We start from the raw sequence: 25499 nt of genomic DNA on the forward strand, positions 1-25499 counted from the left end.
TTATGGGATTTCTGGATTGCATTATAAGATTTTCCTGCATGGCCTCACCAGAATCACCACTGCAAATGTTTGATACTGTTTTGTCTGTCGTATTTTTTTGTTTTCTTTCTTGTTCTGTGCTGTAATGTGGAGACGAGCAGTGAAAAATAATTTCCCTATAGGAACCATAAAATCTAAGTCAGTGCAACAGGATAACCACAATAATACAATCCAACGAGGAAATAAGAAGGGAATTTCAAGGTTCAACGTATTTCCCAGTAACAGTTAGAGATAGATAACAGGTGTTACTATCGCAGAAGCGTTAAGGTTTATAAAATAACTAAATAACTCTTTATTGGTAAGAGACGAACCTGCAGAGGGCGCGTGTCCAGTGGCGCACTGAACAGAGAAAAGAGGCAGGGCAGGGACAGAGAGACACAACGGGGCTTCTTGCCGCTCTCAGCCGAGGAGTGACTCTTGTTTAGTGCGCAGTCAGCCTGTGGTGGAGATACACACTGCGTACATCATTCTTCACCGTATTTATTTATCGGCTTGGGGGTCGTCTTCTCGATCAAAGTCGCTCTCGCTGAGGACTGCAGCAGCCGCTCGGAGGAAAACACTTATTTCTACAGGACCTCCGCGCGGAAGACGAGCACGGTGAGTTTAATGCGCTAGTTTAACGCTGCGTAAAGATCCACGGCACAGACCTTCACCCAACACGCGCTACGCTTACAGCATTTTAAAGTGTCACCTCTCAGGTGTCGCCACAGGTGAAAAACTGCAGGTGTCATCCAGCTGTTCCGCTTTCAGTCTCAGACAAAGGTGTTATTCTCTGCAAATAACTCAAATGACCTTAACACAGTGGCTGAATTACTCACCTAAACAGAAAAAAGTCCATTTGTCTATTCGTCATTTGCCTTTTTAGCACCTCTTAACATATTTTTAACATGAATTAAATGTGAATGGGGTTTATTATTATTATTATTTTTTGGTTAAAGGTGTCTTCTCGTTTGATTGTCATTTCCTTAATCTCTAGTTGCTGTTATTGCTCGCAGTTCAACCAGTTCGCTCCAGAGTGTTGCTGCTGGACAGTCACTCCTGTGTTTTGGTTTGCTTTATCACCATTTAGATGTTTTTTCTGCTTTTCCTAATTAATGAGGTGTAATTAGTGAGAAGCTGATAGTGTGATATGGGAAATGAGGCAATCAAAGTTTAAAACGTAATGATGATAATGGAACAACCGACTTTTTTAAACTCATGTTTATTGTAGAATAATACCAAGATCCTTTCTTGTTTGGGCCTTTCTCATTTCTCTCCTCACCTGTCAGTTAACCTTTTGTAAGCCAAGCTGCTGAGAAACTTTACCGGACGTGTGCAGCCTACTCCTACTCCTCTCTATTGAACACTGTGTGCAGCAGGTCAGACGGACGATTTTCTGTCCAAGCTGATCACATTATCTCTGCTCTTTACAGTCAAGTGCAACATTTCTCTGCTGATATAAGTGGCAGCCAGGCTCCTCACACTTCAACAGTCCACCGCTGTGCTCCCATGACATCATACGCTTGACAAAATAACACTTTAATTGACAAAATTATGTATGAGGAGACTTTTGAATGATGAAAAGTGTGGTTTTCTCCTTCCATTATGAGAGGTAGTTGTTTTATTTGTGCTTCATCTGAGTAGCTTGGATAACTTGTGTGATAAATACGCAGAATTGCTTCTGGGTTTATGGTTTCTAATAACACATTGTGATTTCTTAGTTTTTTTTTTTATTATGGTAAAAATCTACACCAGCTAACCTGAAAACATCTTGTCACTGATGTCCAGCTGGTTTGAAGGGTACCAGCCTGGTCCTGTGTGGTGTTGTTGATAAAGCTGCATGGGGTAAAGTTCCTTGAAATGATCCAGACACCAGTTTCTACTTTGGAGGTGTGATGAACCGATGACTGGAGTAAATGAATAATCATGCAAATCAGACTGGCTTCGAGCCAGAACAAAAACAAAGTTGGGCGTAAGCATTGAATTTCCTGTTTCTTCCTCATTTGACTGGGAGGCAGCGGAGTCGGTCCAGGCTGTTCAGCTGGCCACACGGGATGTTTGAAAGGGAAAGCAGTTCATGCAAATCTCCTGTTCTCTTCTTGGGAGCAGCACCTGAGCTTTTATCCTCTGCTGCTTGCTGCCCTTGCACTTACATGTTTCTTGTCAGAGTGAGAAGCATCCGTGCATTATGTAATATTTTCCATCTGAGTAGCTGCAAATGTGCCACAGTACTGTAGAGCCAACACCTTGTCAAGACAAATCATATTTATCTTGGTGCTCTCAGCTTTTTTTCTCTTCTGGGGGGTTGACCGGTGTGCATCAGATTCTTTTTTGGATTAGTAATTAAACTGTGATATAGACTCTAAATTCCAGTGTTAATCATCTGATTCAAAGCAGAAGGCCACCTTTTCCAATCCTTCACCGAGAAGAGGTAGCGCGACAATTACGAGCCGAAGTGTTTTCAGTGAAGTCTTGTGATTTTGGGTCAAAGAGCACTCTGTGTACTGTGCTCGTACTGTACCATGGGATCCCAGTAGTGAAAGGACCAAAATAACAGGCATATGAGACTCATTAAGATAGTTACATAAGTCAGAGCCCTGAACAGCGGCTCTGTCTCTCACATTCCTGATAATGGTTTGACTCGACCGATGTGCCTCCTGTCCACACAGGGGTGTGTGTCCATGTTGGGTCTGGTTACACTCAAGATGTTCTGATAAAGACAGAAATGCCTCGCTGTGTTGTGATAAAGCAGTCTGGCAGATTCTAATGGTGCGCAGTCTTTCTTTGATTCTCCTCTCAGGGGATCCTCTCTCCCACTCGTCCGTCCACAGTTGTACCCAAACCACTGCTCTATGTCCCAGCTGCATTGAGCTGAAAGCGTCACGCACTGTTATTTTTGTTCTTTGAGGAGTTTGTCATCTCAGGTAATTCAATCACCATGTCAACATTTTCTTGTTTCTTATCTCAGCTCAGTTGTAACAACATTAAGTCACATGATGTTATTTTCCAGTGGTGGACAGAGCTGTTTAAGTTCACTGTTGCTTGATCCGTGGACGTCCTTTCAAAGACTTTGCTTTCTTCCCAGTATGCCAGACCTTAATGAGTGACTACTAATGATTTCTTCTGTATTGGTTAATCTAAGTACTTTTTGGGTTAATCAATTGCTAAAGTAACCCTTTAGAATAAAATGTCAAACCAGAAACCAAATACAGAAGACACAGTAAGCTGCTTTTTAGTATATTCAGACTAAACATATGTTTGTGGCAGATACAGGTATCATTTGAGAGTCTAAAGTGTCTTTTTGTTAAAAGACCCTGTATGGAGTGAGACATTTTATAGGCTTAGAAAGTAACCCTCCTTCAGTGGTGTTAACAGACACCCTGTTTGTGAAAGAACTCATCAGGGATAACCTAATATTGACTATCCTGAATGAGCATTGGGGACGTACTGTACGTTTGTGAAGCCTTATAGCGATCAATGTTCTTGGTGTTTTCACTAGATTCTAATTGAAAAGAGTCAGACGTGCGTTTTCTAAGGCCGGCACCACAGCTCAGAGCACTGCTGAAGAAGCAGGTACTGCGTGGCATAAATCCCGGACAAGTCCGTGGTCAGTGTGACCCATTTGACTCTATTGATCCTCAGCTCTGTTTGGGAGTGAACAGTGGCGTAGCGCTACGTAAGCAGAGCGTGGGCTGCTCTCCGTTTCTGTTATCTGTTTTATTGTCCTCTTCCGTTGCCCAGGCTGAACTCATGTCAGCACATACCGCATCCTACAGATTTCCACCAGCACTGAGTCGGGACTTTATGATTAACATTTTATACCTAATCTGTGGGCAGTGAAGACGATCCCCATTTATTGGCCACAGCACGTAGACAACTGTACGAAAAAGAAAAAAAAATCTCTCCATGGGGGTTGCTGATTGTATATCACAATACAACAGCCATAAAAATGTTTTCTGGTTGGCTCACGAGGAAACTGTTTACTGTTAATAATTAAAGGGAGACTCCAATTTTACATTCACACTTCCTTTGATGTATCCAACGAGCTACTAACTAAAACAATTCATATTAATCCTGTTACGATCTAATTTTTGAGGCTCTAATGTTGGATTCGTCATTATTCACCAATAGGAGGAGGTGTAATACAAAGCTTTTAATCTTTATTTGTCTGTGTTCACATCTTTTTTTTGTTGTGCTTTATGGTTTTAGTGCTTCTAAAAGTCGTGCTGATTTGTAGTAAGTCATTGTTTTAGTGTTAAAACAATCAAAATGCAAACATGGACGGCGTATAAAGATGGATGAACCCCTCTCTAATAACACCCATAGGATTCCTGAAGACCAGTTTTGAAGCTCAGTGCGGTGGATCTGCTGTCGCCATCTTGTCAGGGCCTGATTCAGTTTACTGTCGCTCCCTTCTAATCCACAAACGATCAAGGAGGTCCTTAATTATGGATAACTTTAATCCCCAATCCAGTCTGAACCGTGCAGTTGTCATGAAAGGAAACATTTGCATTAGATACCAAAATATGTTTTTTTTTTTTGTTTTTTTTGTACCAAGCTGTAAACATGTTTATTTGACACATGGGTTGGTACTTTGTGTATTTTGCAGTTTGACTTTTCCCACTCAGCTGATTACAAACAATGTGATTAAAAGAAAAGACGACGCTGGGTTTCACCGTGGGAATTGTGGGATTTGTATGTTTATGGAGCTCGAGTCATTCTCAGGACAAATAGGCTGCGACACGAACTGACTGCCCCTTTAAGAGAGACGATACAAACTATTACAACGGTCCACAATTATGCAATCTTAATAATGTGACCTGACACATTGCTTCGTCAGTTCTTTTTAATGCTGCATACACATGTGTGTGTGTGTGTGTGTGTGTGTGTGTGTGTGTGTGTGTGTGTGTGTATATGTATATGTATATGTATGTATATATATATATGTGTGTGTGTGTGTGCGTGTGTGTATATGTAGTGTGTTAAACTTCGGAAGAATGTCAACAAGCACCAGCTTTAAGGTTCACTTAAAGTGCCCTTCATGCGCTTTTCTGCAGTTGAATATGCATGCAGAACTCCCCAGTATTATCATTTTAATCTTAATGACCTCCAAAGTGGAGCCCCCACGCCCCGCCCCCACCCGCCCCCTTGGCTTTGCAGCACGTCGGCACCAGCTTTTGAGAGGGTAAAAAATAAATAAATAAATAAAGAAGAGAAAAACTCAAAGGATTCTCACAGCAATGATTGGTTCATAATGGTTCCGCGCTGCCTAATGACTGGCTGGTCGCAGGCTGCTGGCAGAGAGACGGGTTGGCAGCCTCGCAGGAATTCAGATTATTCGGAGGTTGTGATGTTTGTTGTTGTTGTTGTTGTTGTTGTTGTTGTTGTTGTTTTGGCCTCACTGAGTCCCTCAGGTCCCCCTCCCACTTTCCTGCCCTGATAATGACGAGGTTTGAAGAGGCCCACTCAAGGGACCCTGGGGTGCTAGAGTAAGATAGCGGGAAGGAGAGAGGTCAGCATTAAAAGCTTGGGAGGTGTGTGCGGAGAGACGAGCTGGTGAAAACGGTTAAAGAATGTGGAGGGTTGACAAAATGAAATTCCTCTTCTTCTCCTGTGGCAGCCTCTAAAATCTGGACGATGTAACCGTATTACCCTCTTGATTGCCCACTTCTGAGAATAGTAAAGTGATTTCTGTCTAAGGCTAATAAACCTGCCTGTCTCCCTACTGGCTTGAAGACGAGTAAAAGGAACTTCGGACTCCAGTCCAAGGCAGGGTAAAAGTGAGATGGGCTTGCCCGAGATGGGCAGGTCTCTCTTACGTTGTTTTTGTGCTGTGTGTTCATGTTTTCTGTGGGCGGTGAAGCTAGGAGCTGAGGCTGGCTCGCGTAGATATCACAGCGGTTGAACATAATAAGGCTGCTGTAATGAGCCCTCGTCTCGGAGAGTGCCGTACTGTACGGGGCTGCCTCTCTCCGCTTCCTTAGAGAACACCGTCTCTGTTTTCTTTCCATATACTCATCTCTATGTTTCGCTCACCCCCTCCATTCCCTGAGCTGAAATCATGTGACTCTGGACACAGAGGGTGACCTCCTCCTCACTGCTTCTCATGCAGAGCGGGACTGGAGTGAGACGTTCTCTGAATTACAAACGCACAGGCTGTGCCATGGGTTTCCGTCGCTCAGCGCATCTCACCGAATCAAACGTATTGGTTCTAAATCGGACTATGCACTGTGCTGTTGTTGCCACATACTTTTTTATGGTCTGTCCTGCAAGCAAAATACTTGGCATGAGGTCCTGTCGTACATTGCTATCCGAAATCAAGGCGGGGAAGTAAATATTTAACACCTTTTGAGCCACTGTTTGTCCCTGTTATTGTCTTCCACCGTCTTTTTTCGTTCACTCACCTCCACCGAGCTGATCTTCCCGTTCACGTCACATTTGAAAGGTCAGCACTCTGTAGGTGTTGCCCCTCTTTCCCCCACCTTTTTTTTTCCTCTTCATTTGATTACGCCAAAGGGTAAACACCATCCTAATGCACGCACAAAATGTCTAGAGATAGCTGTGTGGTCGGTGGTATGTCTCCCAGTAAAACTCAAATGTTTTCAGCTTAAAAAAGGTGCTGTGCTCAGTACACGGTGTACCCTCTGCTCAGTGTGATGCATAAAAAATGTTTTCGCCGCTGTGTGTCATGCCTCCTCTTGCGGCATTAACGTTGTTAAAATACACCGATCAGCCACGACAATAAAACCACTGACAGGTGAAGTAAATAACATCGATCATCTTGTGAGAAAACCGTGTTCTGCTGAGAAACTTTTGGACGTGACATTCATGTCAGATGTGACATGTACCACCCTCCTAGACCACCACCAGACCAGACACCCCCACCCCATAGCAATGACACTCTTTGATGGCAGCAGCCATCCCCAGCAGGATGCAGCCTGACACAGACACACACACACAGAAAAACAAGCAAAAAAACATGAAGAGGCACAAGAGAAACCTACACAATATTAGGACAGATGGTCATTATGTTATGCCTGATAGGTGTATACTTTAAGGCATTTTTAAACCACATTAGTTGTTCTGGCCACTGACGCACTTTCCGTGTATAACGTTAAGCTTTTCCTTGGCGTTACAGTCTGCTGTACATCCAGTATTACACTAAATGGACTAATTGTGCTCTCATTACATGGATAATAAGCCTGATAAACATAACTAAATCTTTTGATTTAGGGGATAAACCACTCTTCCTTTGACTTCACTTACATTTTCCCTCCACAAATAGTAATACCATTAATCTTTGTCTTGTTAATCCAATGAACCGCTTGCATGGCTTGGGACATTTACTCCCATTTAGACATATGGGCCTCCACGGGCACATGCACTGTACACTGACCATTCTCGCCCAGTGTTAGCGGACACTTCTCTGAAGCTGAATCACAGTATGTCCCTCCAAGAAATGATGAAAACAAATATGCCCCCAGAGCATAAACTGAAATATGGAACAGGGCAAACCAAAACAGTCCAGAATAATGCCAGCCAGGCTTTGTGTATAAACTGTGTATAAATTGCTCATTTTATGTTGTGCTTGTTTGTTGTCACCGCCCCCTCTCCTGCTTGTCAGAGTCGTTCTCAGCACAATTTTGTCTAATATTGCTTTGCGTGTATTTTGTATTTTGTTGCTTTGGTAGTGGACTCCACACATTCAGTGTTTATTTCTCAGTCCATAATAGAACACGCACATGGATGTTTTGTTTCTGAGTCATTTTTATTATATCAGTGCAAATGCTAATGCCGAACAGGATCCAGAAATGTTGAGTAATTTTTATGCCGAAGAGAGTTTTAATTTAAAAAAAAAAGGAAAAGAAACCAAGTCAACTGTAAACCCGAACCACTGAGTTTCCCTAAGCCCTCTTCAAGGATGAGAGCAGTTAAGTTGATGAAGCCGATCCCCTTCAGGCAGAGCTAAGCTGACTACCCATGCATCTTCTTGATTGTATCCATCCAAATCCAGATCTTTTTGCTTATCTAACATCTCAGTGGGCCGATGTGGGGGTCATGAAAGGCCGGCAGTCCAGTCCTCGTTGCTCTGCATTGCTGCTCTGCTATTGATTCTCTATTATGTCTCCAATCTGCTGCAGTAATGAAGCAAACTGAAACAAAGCAGAACAAAAGAAATATGTGGCGTCTGTGTCCTGGTGATGGGACCTCTTCTGTCAGTCCTGATGCCGTTGGTTTGAGAAAGGTTTCTCTCCTCTCAGTGGGTAGAGTTAAATCATTTGACTTTTCTCGTCTGTAGCATGGTTGGAGATGTGTTGACTGATGTGTCTGACTCCTGCCTTAATTATTATGACCACTGCTTTCCTCACTGGGACCATGGAAGGAATGTTACCACAGCTGCTTAGACTTTTTGACAGTTCCAATTTATTCGATCTGCATAATTATCATACCAGACGGCCCATGTCTGCTATTGGCAGCGTATTTTGCTTGCCAGGAACGCTTGGCCACAGAGTAGCTATTTGACTTCCACAGGGGGCCGGCTGGCACTCTTGGCAGTGACACCGAAACCACGGAGGAGATATGGCCTGAGAACCAGTATTTGATCTGCTCTCAACTGTGTTTGTTTGAAGGGTGGGAGGGCTTCTGACAAGGGCGTGAAGACAAGTAGGAATAGAGTTGTTGAGAAATGGACACTAAGTAAAGTTGCCGCCTTGTAATGACAGAACTCACAATATGTTTCACCAGTGGGAAGGATTTAGTGCATAAAGTACATGTGTCATTGTCAAACTTCAAGTCCGGATTTTGACAACGGAGCAGTCCCAGTAAAAGTATTGGCAGAGAAACTTGCTTTATTTATTTATCTATCTATTTTTGGTCTATATACAGTTTATTTGTTTGTCCGGAGTTTTTTCTCGAGTTTAATCGGTTTTACCGTAACATATAAATCCTATGACCTTCCTTGACTTCCATGCAGGCACAGAAATAAACTGCCCGCAACTCATCCTCCATGTACACAACCCAGTTCTAAGTGGTTTTAGTCAGATTTAGACTCCTGTATCCAGTTTCCCTTTTATCGATCGCTGGGATCATTTTACCCAGTTGTTACTCCTTCTGACCACAAAACATCCACCGAGGCATTGATCTGACAGCGGTGCACTTTTGTATTTGTGGAACACGGTAATGTAATTGTGACTTTCAAGGTATTATTTTACCTATTTGTAGCAGCGTACCACTGCGCTCCTGTTTTGCCCGTCAGACTTACATTTGCGAGTGGTATTTTGCTATGGGAGCGTATGTGGTAAGACTCCATCCATCTTTTTTTTGTGTGTCCGTCCGTCTGTCTGCCTCTCTTTTGTTGAGAGGTGAACAAGAGACCTGCTGTTGTTCATTGCAGCTGCGGGCCTCTCATGGATTGTTCTGGAAACAGTCTGTTAGAGTACCGGCCCGATAGTGGGGTGAGGTGACAGAGAGATATCAGCACCATTTGTTTTGACACTGACACTCGGGTCGGGGCTCAGCTGAGAGGCAGACAGGCCCGCAGGCTTATTAACATTCCTCAGGTTCAGAGCTCATAGTCAGTCATACAGTGTAATAACTCAGGTGGACCAACACCTCATTACACAGATTCCCTTCCACACTGACACAGATTGATAGCAGGGTTTAATAGTGTCACCTCGGCTTTAGTCAAAGTCTAATCTTTTGGCATGGGTTTGTGTGAGCTGAATGTTATTTTAAAGGCGATAGAAATTATGTAAATTACGCACAGACCCAAAGAAAGACAAATAGCTCCGACTGGGAGGTTTGCCTCCAGCTAGAACGTATCTGGTGTTGACTTTGTGTTTGTAGCAACAGAAAGGCTGGTGCACAGATAAGGAGCCAGTCTGGAGATAACAGCTTTGTGTCTGCTGCATTATTTTAATATCCAAATTTAGTGCACGTGGACATCGAAGAGTACATTTATCCACGTGAATGCTTTTTTTTACCAAGGCAGCTTATTTGGTTCTTTTAATTAACAAGATAAAAAACTGCAAAATCGCATCTGCATGAGGTAATGAGACTTTCAAAATAAAAGTGCCTTGTGAGAATTTTTCCTTCCCTTGAGACGCGTGCAGTAAGGTTGTGATTGTTGGTCAGAGAACAGGTGAGGACACGGCGCTGCGTGTCCCGATGACGCAGAAAGACTCCGTGCGCTACGCAGCGCTCCGAGACCGGCAGGTGCATTTATATGCAGGTGGTGTAGTTACTGCAGGCTCACCGTGGCTCATCAAAGTTTTGCCGGTGTTTCTGTTTAGCCTTCACCACTCTCCTTCCTCCTCTTCCTCCTTGATTTCCCGCTCTTTCAGAAGACAGACACAGAGGCACAGTTTCATTAATGTATGTCACTCAACATTGTCTTCTCCGGAGAATGAAGGAGCCCAGCAGACGAGGGAGAAAGAGAAGGAAACAGAAAGTTAAAATTCATGTGTGGAAGCAAGACAGTGTGGTGTTTTGCAGCTCAGTACGGACTTGCTTGTTCTGAGGGCCGGGCAGTGCCCGCGGATCGTTTTCAGCCCCAGGGATATACCTCCTTCCCGCTCTGCAGCTCTCTGCGCTGTGCATGGAAAGAAAAATCAAGAAGACAGAGTTGATGAAGCACAGGAAGGTGAAAGTATGCACGCATAATGTGAGTTGTGCTGAAGTGATGAGCGGAGAGGGCCCTAATAAGAAGATATTGGATTACGCACACGTCTTTCATGAATCATGGGATGACTGTAGCAAAATTGCCTCTCCTATCATGCGGAGATTAATGGGAGAGTGGTGGCAATAAAGTGGCCTCAAACTGGAAAGTGCACAAGTGTATCACAGTTAATTAAGGAGACTTTGCTCGTGGACGTGTTCCCTCTTGTATTTAGCTTGGTCCTTCTCAACTTTGGACCGGCCTAATTTACTGTGATGAAGAGTCTGTGACAGTTTTATCACCCTCTCTTATTTATTTTCTATTATGTAATGCTAACACACTGTGTACCCGTTCTCTTGCAGAGGGTCCGCCGAGGGATCCAAAACTCCTGATGATTGCTCAACCGGACAATCAAGAGCTGTCGTCCTGATTGCTGTTCGTCAGGCACAGCTTTTCACTGAGCAAAGTAGGACTGACCTCTATTAGAAAGAAATGTTCTCTTATTTGATATCAAATCAGTGATCTTTAAAATCTAATCAGATTGTTGTTCCCGTTCCCTTTTTTGGTTCTTTCAGATGTCGACAACGACAGAAAATGGGATGGGGGCTCCCACGAGCACAAGCAGAGAGAAAACATACAAGAAGGTAAAGCTGTTCATACAATGTCTCGATGTGTTTGGTTTTATTTCCCTCTCATGGTGATCACGAACCTGGTCCCACAGCATTTATTTTGGAAAGCAGCTGTTTGGAGCCAATGAGTCCAAAAGGCCTTGGTGCCTGAGTCACTTGAGTCCTCAAAATGTCCTTCTGTGGCACATAATGTCCTGACCCCTGCCAGGGCCAGCTGCCAGAGCCCAGTCAAGTGCTGGCCTCACTTGTTTTCTCTACTTGTTTTTAAAACTCTAGACGTCACCACTTATGGCAACGTTTGCAACGATGTGACCATTATAAAGTTTTCCACAGAAGATACATCTGTTCACATTCAGTTGAATTTTTTTGTTTAGTTTTTTTTTGTTTTTTCCGTCTCACACGCAACAAGAGAACACAAGTAGGTTTGTGTCCCAGACTGCAGGAGCAGTTGTGTGGAAATTTTATTTTGCGTAACTGCACCACACAATAGGTCTTTGTCACACTTTAAAGTTGTTAAATAACCTGTCTACCTGCATAAATGCCTCAAATAGCGTATGTAATTTTGACAGCAGTGACAGTATGCCGCAACTAGGCCATTGTGTTAATGTGTCGTCTCTCCCATTTTCCTATCAAGACCACGTCATCAGCCTTGAAGGGAGCCATTCAGCTCGGCATTGGCTACACAGTGGGCAACCTCACCTCCAAGCCTGACAGAGACGTGCTTATGCAAGACTTCTACGTGGTGGAGAGTGTCTTTCTGCCCAGGTCTGTTCCATATAGCGTCAAGCCTCTCAGAGACGTACAGTACATACGCACATAGCAGCTGTTACGCTGTTTCCTGAGTGAAAGTTGGAGCATAGTCATCTGAATAAGAGCCAGACTTTTGCATAAGCTGAAGGTTATTCATTTGCAGGAGCTTGTGAATCAGAGTGCTGCTTCATAAAAGCAGATTACATGTAGGTGGTATGAGGCCACTCTTTGGCTGTTACTTGATTCTGTAAAGTGAATGAATGGAAAAAGCCTAAAGACCAAGCTTTGCCTGTCTGCACACTCAGATATTATACGTCTGGGTCCTGTATTAAGAAATATTACATTCGGCGGAATCTGCAGATGCTACGACCACAAACTGCCACCATCATCATTTATTAACACTGCAAAGTTGGCCATTCGAGCTGCAGAGATGAAACTATTCTGGTGGATTATCCTGCCAAGAACTGTGAAATCAGCTTACACTGTGTGCCTCTTACTGCCACAGTGCAAACCATACTGTACGTCAGTGCGTGGACGCTCTGTCGTCTCAGGCCATCTTTAAAATTACATCATCAGCTTATTTATGTAATCTAAAGCAGACCCAGGAATCCTTTGAAAGTGCGACTCATGCGTTGACTGACACACAGCTGACGCTCTGAGACACGCTGTATGTCGCTTTGCAATTAATTCAGAGGATCTCATCATTTTTTCTATTTACTGACTGATTATATTGATTGTTTCTATTCAAGCATGCAGCAATTTATTTATTTTAAAAAAAATCTAACTAGTGGCAATCAAGCAGAAAGTGTTCACTTGAGTCAAGACTTTCTTGTAGTTTGACGCTTCAGGAAGAGTTTTAATGTCCTGGCAGGAAGTTCTTTGTGGTTTACCTTTGAGACGCTCCACCAGGATATGCAAACTCACTAAGGTTTATGCAAACCTGCTCGTGGCAGACACATTGACCTTTTACTCTCCTGCCTCTCAGCAACAGTCTAACATAAGCCTTGTTTTGATAATGGCCCTACAGTAGTCAGTGTTCAAAGCCTGGCGTAGCTTGTTGAGGCGCTGAAGTACAAAGTAATCTGAAGCGACCTGGTTGCATCACCCACATTAATGTTCAACATACTGGCAAAATAAAATGAAAGATATGTTTTATCTCCGGGGGCTGTTATTTTTCCAGGAACAGGTAAAGAGGAAAAACATAAAAAAAAATAAAGATGCGTGATTAGGTAAAAAAGAAAACTTACACAAGACACAACAAACAAAACATAATCGTCAGGGAGGGAAAATTGATGTCTTACGTCTAGTTTCTGACATAACCGTCTGTCTCTTTATACTCTAAACGTTTCTGCTCTGTAATAGCACACGAAATACAAGCTCTTTCTTTCCTGACGTACTACCCTGAGAGAGCGGCTGAGCGAAGGCGACAGCTCTCAGATGCTTTTATTGCCTCCCACCCTCTCGCCGCTCTTCTCCCTCTTCTTGTTGTTGTTATTCTCCGCAGGTTTTTCCTCTGTTGTTTATCCTGTCAGTCTGGTTTTGGATGGCTGGAGATGTCGCACATCACATCACCCACCCACACTCTCGGTTCAGTTTTGGTTTCTTGGGTGCACATATCTCTGACAACCGGCATGGCATCTTTCCATTGACTCTTTGATTATGTTGAATGCATGCACTGATCAGCTACAACATTATGACCACTGGCAGGAGGAGTGAATAACATTGACCTTCTGGTGACAATGCAATATTCTGTTGGGAAACATTTGGACCCGGTATTCTTGTGGATGTCACTTAGACATTTACCAATCCACATAGACCCCTCCACTCAACCCATAGGACCCAAAGACCACCACTAACAATGTTCTCTGTTGAGTCACAACTGCTTTAGAGTCACAAGGGACACCTGCACAATATTAGCAAGGTGATCATAATGATATGCCTGATTGGTTGGAATATATTTCCTGTTAAATGTTTTCAAGCGTGCGTTGCCATGGACTGTCAGTTACTGATGACAGATAATTGTTGTCGGCCTCACACACTAAACAAAGCAGTCACATTTCACTGTAGAGTAATCACAGGTGTAGTGTTACACAACAGGGCTCGGCAGTCGCCCGTATACCATTACTGAATGTTGTACCCGCAGGAAACAACAACACAATAGCCTCGTTACCCAGAACATCGTCCAAGAAACCAGATTTAGAGGTGCCCTGGAAAACAAAAACCTTCATTAACCTAGTTCCACGTCTAAACTAAACTGATTTCAGCGAGTTTATTTGATAAATGTCTGACTCACGCTAACCACATCAGACGGGCTAACCCCAGAGCCGTGGTGTCCCCCTGGAACACGGGGTTAGTTACAAAACAGGGTCAGCCTTTGTCTAAGTCCGTCTAAGAACGTCTCATTGGCCAGTCAAGACAACAAAATGTAGGTTATTGTGTGTGTGTGTTTCTTAACCTCGTCCCTAGTTCTTTTCTCACCCTCTCAGTCGAGGCTCATGTGTTGTTTGGTTTTGTTTAGATCTAGTAATGAGAGCCACCTTGAGTCTCCAGGCGAAGAACTCTATACAGGCCTGTTTGACAGCACAATGCTGATGAATCTAGGTTCCCATAGTTATCTTTACTGGATGGAGCGAATTACAGTGCTATACTTAAGAGTCAATAGATACCCTGACTAAGAGATGAGGTGTTAGGCTTTCATTCTCCCTATGACCTTGGCTGGAGAGTGTTTTTTTCTGCGTGAATGACACTGATATGTTTCACTCACATAATGATTTTTATTCGAGTCACAGTTGGAAAATTTATCCAATGTACCTGTTTTCCCCTCTTTCTTTTTTCCCTTCGTCACTCATACCAGCGAGGGAAGCAACTTGACCCCAGCGCATCATTATCCCGATTTCCGCTTCAAGACGTACGCCCCTCTGGCCTTCCGCTACTTCAGAGATCTCTTCGGGATCAAGCCAGACGACTACCTGGTAAGAGTAAAACCCTCCTCGGCTTTATTTCCACACGCGTTTCGCACTCATAAACCCTGGCAACTAATTTGCACGGCGTCACGCAGCTCTGGTTGTGGGTAGGAAGTTTAGAAGCCCAATCAAATCAAGCGCCCACACATTCCTACTGGGGAAAGATGCAGCAAGGACTAGGAAAAGATAATTATCTGACCAGATTAAAATTGGGGTTTTATGAAATGTGCATCTTAACCCTAACCCTAAGTCATGGCTCTGTGCCTGGGAAAGAAAGACTTAACCTTAACCCTAGTCCAGCCCAAACAACCCCACAAAAAGTCCTAGTAGCTGGACTATCCTCACCATGTGAGGTTGGGTTTGAGGTAAAACATTTTGGTAGTGTAGATACTGGAGCTAATTACGTCTAATGTAATCAGCATGCAGTGAGTGATTGAAGGAAATCAGCATAAGAAGCTGTACATCTCATCAGATTAAAAGTCTTGTGTGTTTCTAGGGGCTTTGACAGACCTTTGAATCACTGTTTTGCTGAGTTTTTTGGTCTTGTTTTGATCTCCCGATGCACATTCAAACAAAGCCCTGTTGAGTCCTTTGAATGTGTGCTCTGCGTTGTTAATATGATTCTGTACATTGTAGCTGCATTCATCGCTGCTCTACGTGTCCTCTCCTTGATCGGAGTGAAATTACGTTTTGTGTGATTTAGCTCGGTCTTTACCCTGTTATGATGGTGTTTGCTTTTGAATGCCAAATTGATGTCTGAATAAGAGGAGGACAAAAGGCTCCATAAGAGAGACAGAGATGAAATGTAACTTCAAGGCTTTAGGGGGTGAATGGAGTAAAGAACGGCATCGTAGAGGATGTGCCAATGATTGATGTCCTTGATGTGGCGATGAATCCATTCAGACAGAGGCCGCCAAGCTAAGGGGACTACACATATCCACATCATCCTGAATGCAAATGCCATAATCTAAGGCCGTGGTCACGCCGGTAACTCAGTGTAACTGTGGAGGGTCATCGGTGGAAGAGTCTCCAGAGAGGGAGAGCAGTTGCCTCCGGTGTTTCAATTCTGAACATGTTGCTCTCATAACGCACTGATTAACACTCTACAATCTAATGCTCTCACAGACTCTCTGTCAAACGCTGATTGCCACTTTGGAGTGAAATGCCTTCAATCTGCCGTGTTTGCTTTTTGTGGACACGGCGCAAGCAGTAATTCCTGCCATTACCTTCATCTGAGGAGCTTCTGTCCATGTTGTCTGGCTTGTTTGGCTGTTTCTTAGCAATAAATGTCCATAGATACAAAAAAGTTTGGCAAACAGATAAACAGTGGACTGATGGGAGACAGGACTAGCATCTCTATGACGAATGGAACAACACAATAAGTGTAGACAGAAGAAGTACACAAGAAAGTGTACTAAATGACCAAAAGTATGTGGACAACCAGATATTTATGCGTACTTTTGGCTTGGGGATGACTTCATGATTTAGATTTGGCCCCATACCACCACAGTAACCCTTTTCTCTTCCACTATGCTCAAAGTCGGGTCCATGAAGAACTTGCACCGATCAGCAATACAAGTAAATAACATTGACAATTCAAACTGCATCTGGGAAACCTTTGGACCTGCCATTCGTCTGGATGTTACTTAGACATGCAGCACCCACCTAAATGCTTTAGGAACAACTCAAAAACATGAAAAACAACACAAAGTGTTGACCTGGCCACAGAGACCCCTCCCCTCAACCCTTAGGACCCAAAGGCCCCCCCACTAACAACATCCTGTTGCCAAACACAACGGGACACCCTCTGAAGGCTCATGTCCATTCTCCGATCAGCCAAAACAGTTTTTGAGACTTAAAGGAGGCCGACACACTATTAGGAAGGCGGTCATAATGTTATGCCTGGTCGATGCATTATGCATAATGAAGTGAGGTAAAACTTGCCTCTCCTGCACAGAGCCTTGACATTTTAGTGCTTATTATCTGTGTTTAACCTCACTGAACCTGTTATGACGAAATGGAAGCGTGTGGAAAACCTTCCCAGCAGAGTGGAAGAATTATAGTCGTCACATATTTAACAAATAAACTGATCATTAGCACATCAAACATATCCCAGATCTCAGAGCCAGGATTTTAAGATGGAAAAGAGCTTGTTTTGGCAGGAGTTTTTTCCAGTCTGCCACTGCGTTGAACAAACTCTCTTGATTGAAATGCAGGGGTTAAGGAGAGGAATTATATGATACCTGTATGTTTCTTTAAAAAATGTATTTGGAAAAAAAAAACCTCCTGCTTTTATGTTTAAACACTCAAAGTGCAAACTTCCACTGTGTCAAATACTCAACTGTGTCTGTGTAGTGTTCTTCTTTTTTAGACCTTCTCTCATAAAAATCTGCGTAGTAGAATTTAGGGTTGTTTATGCTTGGATATACTGAAGCTGTTCTCTAGAGGTCTCACTGGTGATTATAGACTATGTGAAATGTTTAATTGGTTTGTTTCTGTTTTCTTTCTTCCTCAGTACTCCCTGGTTAATGAGCCTCTGATTGAGCTGACCAACCCGGGGGCCAGCGGCTCTCTCTTCTACCTGACCAGCGATGATGAGTTCATCATTAAAACTGTCCAGCACAAAGAGGCCAAATTTCTCCAGAGACTGCTACCTGGATACTACATGGTGAGAAACATAACGTCACTCCATCCTGTTTTGATCTGTATGAGTCCGATGACAGAAATAACGTCACGTATTTATGACTCGTAGCGTATATAAAGACATAAAAAAAAAAACACGTATTTGGAAAAAAGAGCTGCTTTTATATGTAAAGACTCAGTGTGAGTGTTGAGTATATTATAACATTTTTTCACAGAACTTGAACCAGAACCCACGCACGCTGCTGCCTAAGTTTTACGGCCTGTACTGCATCCAGTCCGGAGGCATCAACATCCGACTGGTGGTGATGAACAACGTGCTGCCTCGCTCCGTCAAAATGCACTACAAATACGACCTGAAAGGATCCACCTACAAGAGGCGAGCGTCCAGGAAAGAGAGAGAGAAAGCGTGTCCGACCTACAAAGACCTGGACTTCCAGGACATGCACGAGGAGGGGCTCCACTTTGACGCAGAGACGTACGCCAACCTGATGAAGACTCTGCAGAGGGACTGCCGGGTAGGTGGATTTGTCACTGTGCAGAGCCTGTGCTCATTCTTGCCTCCATCCCGCCGTCCCGCAACAGGAAGTTTTAGATTAATGTGTAAATGAATCCACACAAAGAAACTATGCAAGCAAACAAGGAAGTCATTTATTAAGATTCAAAGTTATTCAGTTTCTGTTTTTCTTTTTATTGCCCTAATACGTGTTGAACTGTGTGCAGCACAGCAAAGCCCCACCTCATGTGATAAATCAAGAGTTTAGAGCAGCTTGATTTGGACGTGGGGCTTCGCTGCAGTGAGGGGGACATAGCTGTCGGAGGGACATCGTTGACCTTTTCATTCTCGTGACCAATTATGGAAGCTTAAACACATGCAGCCGTGTAGCATACTCACGTGATGCGCTACGGGATCGTGTTCGAGCGATTTAGATGGAACACGATGTTTTGAAAGGAGAATTTTCCGTGTGTTTGCCAAAGGGGGGAAGCGCCGTGTTTCCACTGCGTGTTGTCGCCCCGGGTCTCTGTTCTCCTCTCCCTTCACAACTGCGTTTCAGGACATGACAGCTCTCCAAACACCGAATGTGATTAAGACATGATCCTGGTAGCGTGAGATACACAGAGCTCGCTCCAAAGATAGTCGTCCAATCGAAAGGCTCGCAGTCTCTCTGCATAAATGCACAGACTGGAGGGGGGGGTCCTCTGCAAGAGAAGTTTAAGAAGAGGCATGATTCACCAGCATTTAAAAGCTTTTAGAAGCATGAAAACAGTCTGAATAATTGGTCTGAAGTGACTCACAGGCTTCATCATTTCATGTCTTTTCTACATCAGTGTAGAGACATAGGAAACAGCCTCGTAGTAGACGCCGAGGGTTCTGTAGTAGCAGATTTTCCTGACATGTTTGTAGACCACATTTGTGGTGACAATAACAAACCCTCGGGTTTTAAAAAAACAAAGGACACAGAACATCACTTGTGTGTCGCTGGTGCTGATGCGCTTTAGCTTTACAGCTGCAACACGGAGACTCTCAAAACAAGCAGCTCTTTATGACACTTATTTACATTGTGAATCATACATGTCAGCCCTAAGTAGTTCAACATAGAGACGTTATACATGGTTCGATATGAGTGACTCTTCTTTACAAGCATCAAACACTTAATGGGGCTTAATAGGATGAACGAGCAATAACACACGCAGGGTAATTTTTCACCGAGCCTTGGGGTTAACTGAGCTGTGCTTAATGTCTGACAATCTGTAAAAACAAATAACTGTTCATAGTCGGATTAAAAAATTCTAATGTTACACTGATATAATAAACTGAACGTACGGCTTAATGTGCAGTGACATTCCTACCCTGTTATGAGGACAAAATTAGCCCTCTCAGGATTATCAGGTGCTGCCAATATGACTTCCAGACAGTCATTTAAGATCATTTATATAATGATAACCTCGAATCTGGCTCAAATCTCTTTTTCTGCGAGTGCTAAAGGAAGAAGGTTTTCCTGACAGAGTTCCTGCTGCGCCGGGTCAACCTGCCAGAACCGGAAAACCCTGAACGACAACCCAGCGACTCCCATTACACGACGCCGTAGCTACATGTTTCAATTTTTATTGGTTGGGAATAAAAGAACGTGAGCAGTGAATGATGGGCGCGTGGATAAGAGTTAGCAGTAACGAACAGTTTGAGCCTGTTAGGTAACAGAGCGCTCATGTCGAGCCTGTTTTCCTCATTCGTCCCAGCGTGTCGCCGTAAAACTAAATTTAAACTGCACACAAAAAGGCCTGTTTTGTGTCAAATTGGATTTTCATGTTATGCCACCGTCTAGTTTTGTGTCGGTTATTTTGGAAAAATCATGACCCGTCCAGGAAATGCGTGTAAACAAGTGCGGACAACTGCTTCTTTCCCACCTTTAAAGCTTAATGGAAATCTCGATCACAAGCTTTCAGGCAGACCTGGATCTTGTGATGCCGCCGTAAATTCCGAGGAATGTCATGAGATCTACTCAGGTTATGGCCTCTCTCATCATTAACCGGTGTGCTGACTTTCTCAATGTTCCCTGTTTTCTTTGTAATGTTTTCCCAAGCAGACCGAAGGCTGAGTGACATCCTCCCCTCTTGCTAAGTCAGTGCTTCCTCAATGTTTAACCTGGCAGCAGACTTCCATTTACGAGCTTGCCCCGAGAGTACCCCAGACGCGCTTGTCCACCTGCCACATGTGGGCATTTATGCGAGCGTTTGGGCACACAAGTGTGTGTGAATCGGTGTAAGTGAGAGTGTTTGGCAGCAGCTGTTAGAGACCCTGTGCTGTGTAGTTTGTTATTGTCATGGCTTCCTGCGCTCCGTTCCTAAGCGGGAAACAAAGTGCCCTCTAAGCAGAAACTCTGAACATTTCCATGAGTAAGCAGCTAACCCCGTCACCCCAGGAGAGGCCGTGCACCGAAACACAGAGGAAGGGTCGGCAGAAGCCAAGCAACAGAGGGGGGAGAGGGGAGTCGAGGGAACGAGGAAGTGGAAGGGATTTTTATCTTATAATAGAACAGGTGGCGGCAATAATAAAATACTTTTTTTTCTCCCCAGAGCTCGGAGCATTCTGTTTTGTGTGGCTGGTCAGAGTTGAGTTGAAAGTGCTGAGTGATGAGATAGTGTCAGATATTTCTGCTCCATGGAAACGCCGAATACCCTCTCATCCTTTTAGGTCTCTTCTCTCCATTAATCTGCAGCTGCCTGGCATTAATAATTCATGTTGAACTCTGTTGAAGAATACCAATCGTTCTTTGATACCGTCCATCTCAGATGAAGAATACACATGGTTTGTTGCACTTCTCTCTTCTGCCCAGAGGGTCACGTCCTCATGTGAATTTAGGAAGTCAGGTAACTCAGTGGTGTCTGGACCGTCTCCTACTCCCTGGACTTCTGGTCCTTTGTTCTTGTCACCCTTTGCTATCGTCACCTGTGTGCCAGACCCGGAGTCTCGTGGCCTTGTGTTTCAGTGGAGACTCTGCATTTCCATATAAACCCATTCCCCTTCCTTTGTTCACAGCAGCAACTCCATAACCCCCACCCCTTTCCTTTCATCTATCTGAATGTAGCACATTTCCAGTGTTCTGGGTCGGCTTACCTTCCCCGACCAGCACCCTGTGTCTGTAAGCTCACCGTATACCGGTATACCAATAAACACTCCTCTACAGCAAACTTTGAAATAAGGACTTATATATAATCTAATAAGGAACTCCTTTCTCTACAGAGGCAGAGAGGGTTTATTGTGGAGTGAGCACGACGGGACTTTGTCATTTAACATTTGAACTCAGTTTGAATACTTATGAAATAAAAATGGTTTCATTGTGGATACAGATTCTGCCACTGCTTGTATGGTGTGAATGGTAGTCAAAGGTTTAACTAGTGTAGCCGATCATAGGCAGCAGTTTACTGTCTTCTCAGCCACGTGATCTTTTACAACAAGCCGAGAGTAGAAAACATCAGAGGAGGTGGAATTTGTGGCATTTATTTAATTATATTTGATGTATTGGACTATTTATTTGATTGTTAGACTATGCAGTTTAACTGAGGGGTTTGATAGCAGTGTGGAATGATTAAATGTGAGACGGTGCATGTTTTTAATCATTGGATGTCACACAATTACCTAATGAAGTGGAACGGCACTCTAATGTAATCCAATACAGTGTTGCTGCGGCAAACTCCACATTTTTCATCTTGTGATGAAAAGAAATAAGTCTTTTATTTATTTTTTTGGGTCAAATTTACATTATCATTAGGCCTGAGGTTTTATTTATTTTCGTCTGTTTCATTAGGAATAGACGAATGGAGAGATGTGGTGAAGCTGGCTAGGTGAAGATAAAAATAGGTTATAAACTCTATGAATAAACTTTAAAATCTAAGCGTTGTGTCTGAGAGCAGATTGTATTCATAGATTATAAATGCATACTTTACACTGATTGTGGCTGGACTCGTGTAGTGAATTTAATCTCAGAGGCAGTGGCTGTGTTCTGTCCTATGAGCACAGATTTAAGAAAGCTTGCTGTGTGTTAGTGCAATGTGGGCCATGTGAGCCTCGCTGGCACAAAGATGGATGGCCTGCTTCAGAATGGAATATACTCAGGAAGGTTTGTTGAGAACGCTGCGACAAAGCGTGCTTCCTACTGGAGTGTTGGTATACAGTATTTTTAGACTTTGCCTTTCATTATTAGAAAAACTGAGCTGAGGACAATTTGCTCAGGGGAGAGACCAAAACACTGGATTGTCCCTTTGGCCTCACAGGATCAGTAATATTACATTCCGTGCAGTATTTATTCAGAATCCAAAGACGGCTTTTGCACAAATAACACAGAAATTTAGTGTTTTTCGTTCATTTGTGATGGTCTGATTGTTTGCCGGCGAGAGCTGGGGCCAGGACACGCAGTAATGGTTTTCTGTAGGCAGCATGGTGCGTATGGCTCTATTCATAATCGCTGCCGTTTGAATAGGCTGGGGGAGTCGGGCTGAGGGGATGCAAATTGTTGATATGGAAAAGGCATCGCTCGGACAAAAGCCCCAGTGTTTGTTTGAGTCAGTCATCCGGTCTGTTTCGTGTTTGTGTGTTGTCATGCGTGTGCATATGAATGTGTGCAGAGATGACTTTGTACTTCAGCTGTTGCTTTTGCAGATTAAAACTGGATTGACAACCAACCTATAATAACCAATAATATCTTTTTGAAAAGACAACATGCGTTCATGCAAGCAGGCCTTGGACTGAGAGTTAGAATAAAAGTTATTTAGTTTGATTTTTTATTTATTATTTCATCTTCAGGTGGACTTTTCCTAATTAATTGGATGCAGACAAAAGAGGAGCGATGAGAGAGGAGAAACCATACTGTACAAATAGGGAAAACACAAACAGGAAGTGAAGAAATGCATGAAACACAGAGGAAGAAGCTTATAAAATAAAAACAAGAAATGTAAAGGAAAGGAAAACCAAAAAGTCGGTACCGTGACAGGTCCTATCTGTAGTCTGTCAACTCCGCACGAACTGAATAGGCTCTATTCATGTATATACATAGGCCGGTGTGGCGACTCATTAGGTAGAGCTGGTCGTCCAGTAACATTAGCGTTAGCAGTTTGTTTCCCGCTATATGCACCACATGACAAAGTGTCCTTAGCAAGACTTGATGTGTGAATGTGTATGGGCTTGTGCGACTGCAAAGCGCTTTCAGTACCAATAGGATGAAAGGTCCTATATAAACACAAGACCATTTATCATTTACATGCATTGAAGCTGTTGAGGACGGGGGAGATTTATGACTTGGAAAGAGCTACACGAACCTTTGATTCCTGTTTTCTGACGTTATTTGCAGAAGTAAATAGCTTCAAGTCCAGAAATATAAACCTAGCACGATGGTTTTATTTTCCAGTGTAGGTCATAAGATAAGCCCGGCTACACGGTGGTGACCTTGTTCCCTTTCCCAGATCGACCTCTCCTTACCTACGTCTTGACGCAGTTCCACTTTACTTGGGAACCGGGAGACATGAAGTCACGGAGCCTCTGGGAAAGTCGTCAAAAGGCTCCTGAGACGGGTCAATGTGTAACACTTGGCTCACTGTGGAGAAACACCTTGTTTATTTAGCTCAGGACTGGCTTAAACAAGGATTTGCGTTTGCTAGCTCTGTGGTCTTTGGGCCGTGAACGTGTGGAGGGTGTTGGAAGTGTTTGGGAGGGGAAAGAAAAACACAGGTTTCTCAAAACAGTTTATAATGTCTGTATATTTACTGTTTGGGATCTGTAGGGACAGCTCCTAACCATTCATAACACTTTAGACTGTGATATAAAAAATACGGTTTTGTTCACAACATGCTGGTGAGAACTCAGGGAATAGGAGTTCTTTCATTTCAATTATAGAGAGTGTCCCGGGTGGGTGTAACAGCAGTGCCCACATATGTTGTAATGCCTGTGTATTAACTGGTAGGGAGCTGAAGGTACAGCCTCTAACCAGTTCTAAATGAAGATTGCTTTATATAATATTATGATGGACTGCATATCTTTTATTAAAACTACTTGTCTTGTAACTTCAAACAGGTGCTAGAGAGCTTTAAGATCATGGACTACAGTCTGCTCCTGGGTGTGCACGTCTTAGACCAGAGTCACAGAGAAGGGTACGAGTCGGGCCAGGCGGGGTGCGACGGCAGGAGGCCTGTGGGTCAGAGGGTGCTTTACTCCACCGCCATGGAGTCCATCCAAGGAGACGGGAAGGCTGCTGAAGCCCTCACCACAGACGACACGTGAGTTGGCTCAGTCGGGGGGGGGGGGGAAACACACACGCACACACGCTCTTATTATGTGCACATATTTGAACACACACACTCCACCTCTGTGTGTCCGTATCTCCACTTTTTCTCTCACAGACGCGGTTGCACAACCGCCGCTTATACCTCTCTCACACAGGACTCTCAGACGGCGTACACACAGTCGGGGCTCTCACATAACCATAGCTACACAAATACAAACACAGTTAACTGTACTGCGTATTTACAGCAATACTCACGAATGTAAATACTGTAAGGGCCCCTTTTACAAACACTTGTAAAACCGCAGAGACCTTTTATTTGCGCAGCGCTCCGAGTCCTTGCAGAGGAACAGTAGCTGTTCTCTCACTGTTGTTTTTACTGTTTTAGGATGGGTGGGATCCCTGCCAAAACACACAAAGAAGAAAAGCTGCTCATCTTCCTGGGTATCATAGATATTCTGCAGTCATACAGGTACGAACCTTGAGGAGATTAAATGCAACCTGCTTCCAATATCTGTCCTTTCATACCATTTATTGGAGGTGGCTTTTTTGGAAATGTGACGTGCTGACGAACTGGCCCCAGACATTCCTGCAACATTCTGCAAAATTGGTTGGGTCATCAATAACCTAGAAAGATGTGGAAATACTTAAAAAGTTAGACTATGACTCAATGCCGATGGTGAGGAAGGAGCTACAAGACATTTTACCGCACTCCTAAAAAGAGATGAGACATTTTTTTTCTCCACCCAACAGCGAATTAAATCTGCTAAGTTGCCCATCAGTCTTCTTGATTTACGCATTGATTGATTTATTTGTTTATTTATTTTTTTGTCCTGGGTGAAAGAGAGGAGGGTAAACCCTTTTGGCTCATCGGTTTCTTCCAGATTGTGGAAATTTAAAAACACATAAATCTTCTTCAGCCTAGTGTGCTCGTGCGGCATCAGATGCACAACACGTGGACGAGGTGAGATCGGGCCAGGAAAGATGAATAGGCCCAGTACCCGAGCATTTGTCTGTGTTCGTGGTAGCTTGCCTCACCCCAAGATAAATCGAATGTTACATAATTTAA

At 43.6% G+C, this 25499-nt stretch overlaps 1 protein-coding gene across 1 annotated transcript in view; it reads left to right on the forward strand.

The window, feature by feature from the left end:
- Positions 1-379: 379 nt before the first annotated feature.
- pip5k1bb (phosphatidylinositol-4-phosphate 5-kinase, type I, beta b) overlaps positions 380-25499 on the forward strand; it is a 31973-nt gene continuing 6853 nt past the window's right edge. The window contains exons 1-9 of the mRNA XM_047591005.1: positions 380-636; positions 11038-11141; positions 11251-11319; positions 11939-12069; positions 14909-15026; positions 17533-17685; positions 17876-18175; positions 24223-24425; positions 24819-24902. Coding sequence (XP_047446961.1) covers positions 11251-11319; positions 11939-12069; positions 14909-15026; positions 17533-17685; positions 17876-18175; positions 24223-24425; positions 24819-24902 — 1058 coding nt within the window. The 5' untranslated portion in view covers positions 380-636; positions 11038-11141. The remainder of the gene's footprint in view (positions 637-11037; positions 11142-11250; positions 11320-11938; positions 12070-14908; positions 15027-17532; positions 17686-17875; positions 18176-24222; positions 24426-24818; positions 24903-25499) is intronic.

This window comes from Mugil cephalus, chromosome 8, assembly GCF_022458985.1.
Source record: "Mugil cephalus isolate CIBA_MC_2020 chromosome 8, CIBA_Mcephalus_1.1, whole genome shotgun sequence".
NCBI classification, from domain to species: Eukaryota; Metazoa; Chordata; class Actinopteri; order Mugiliformes; family Mugilidae; genus Mugil; species Mugil cephalus.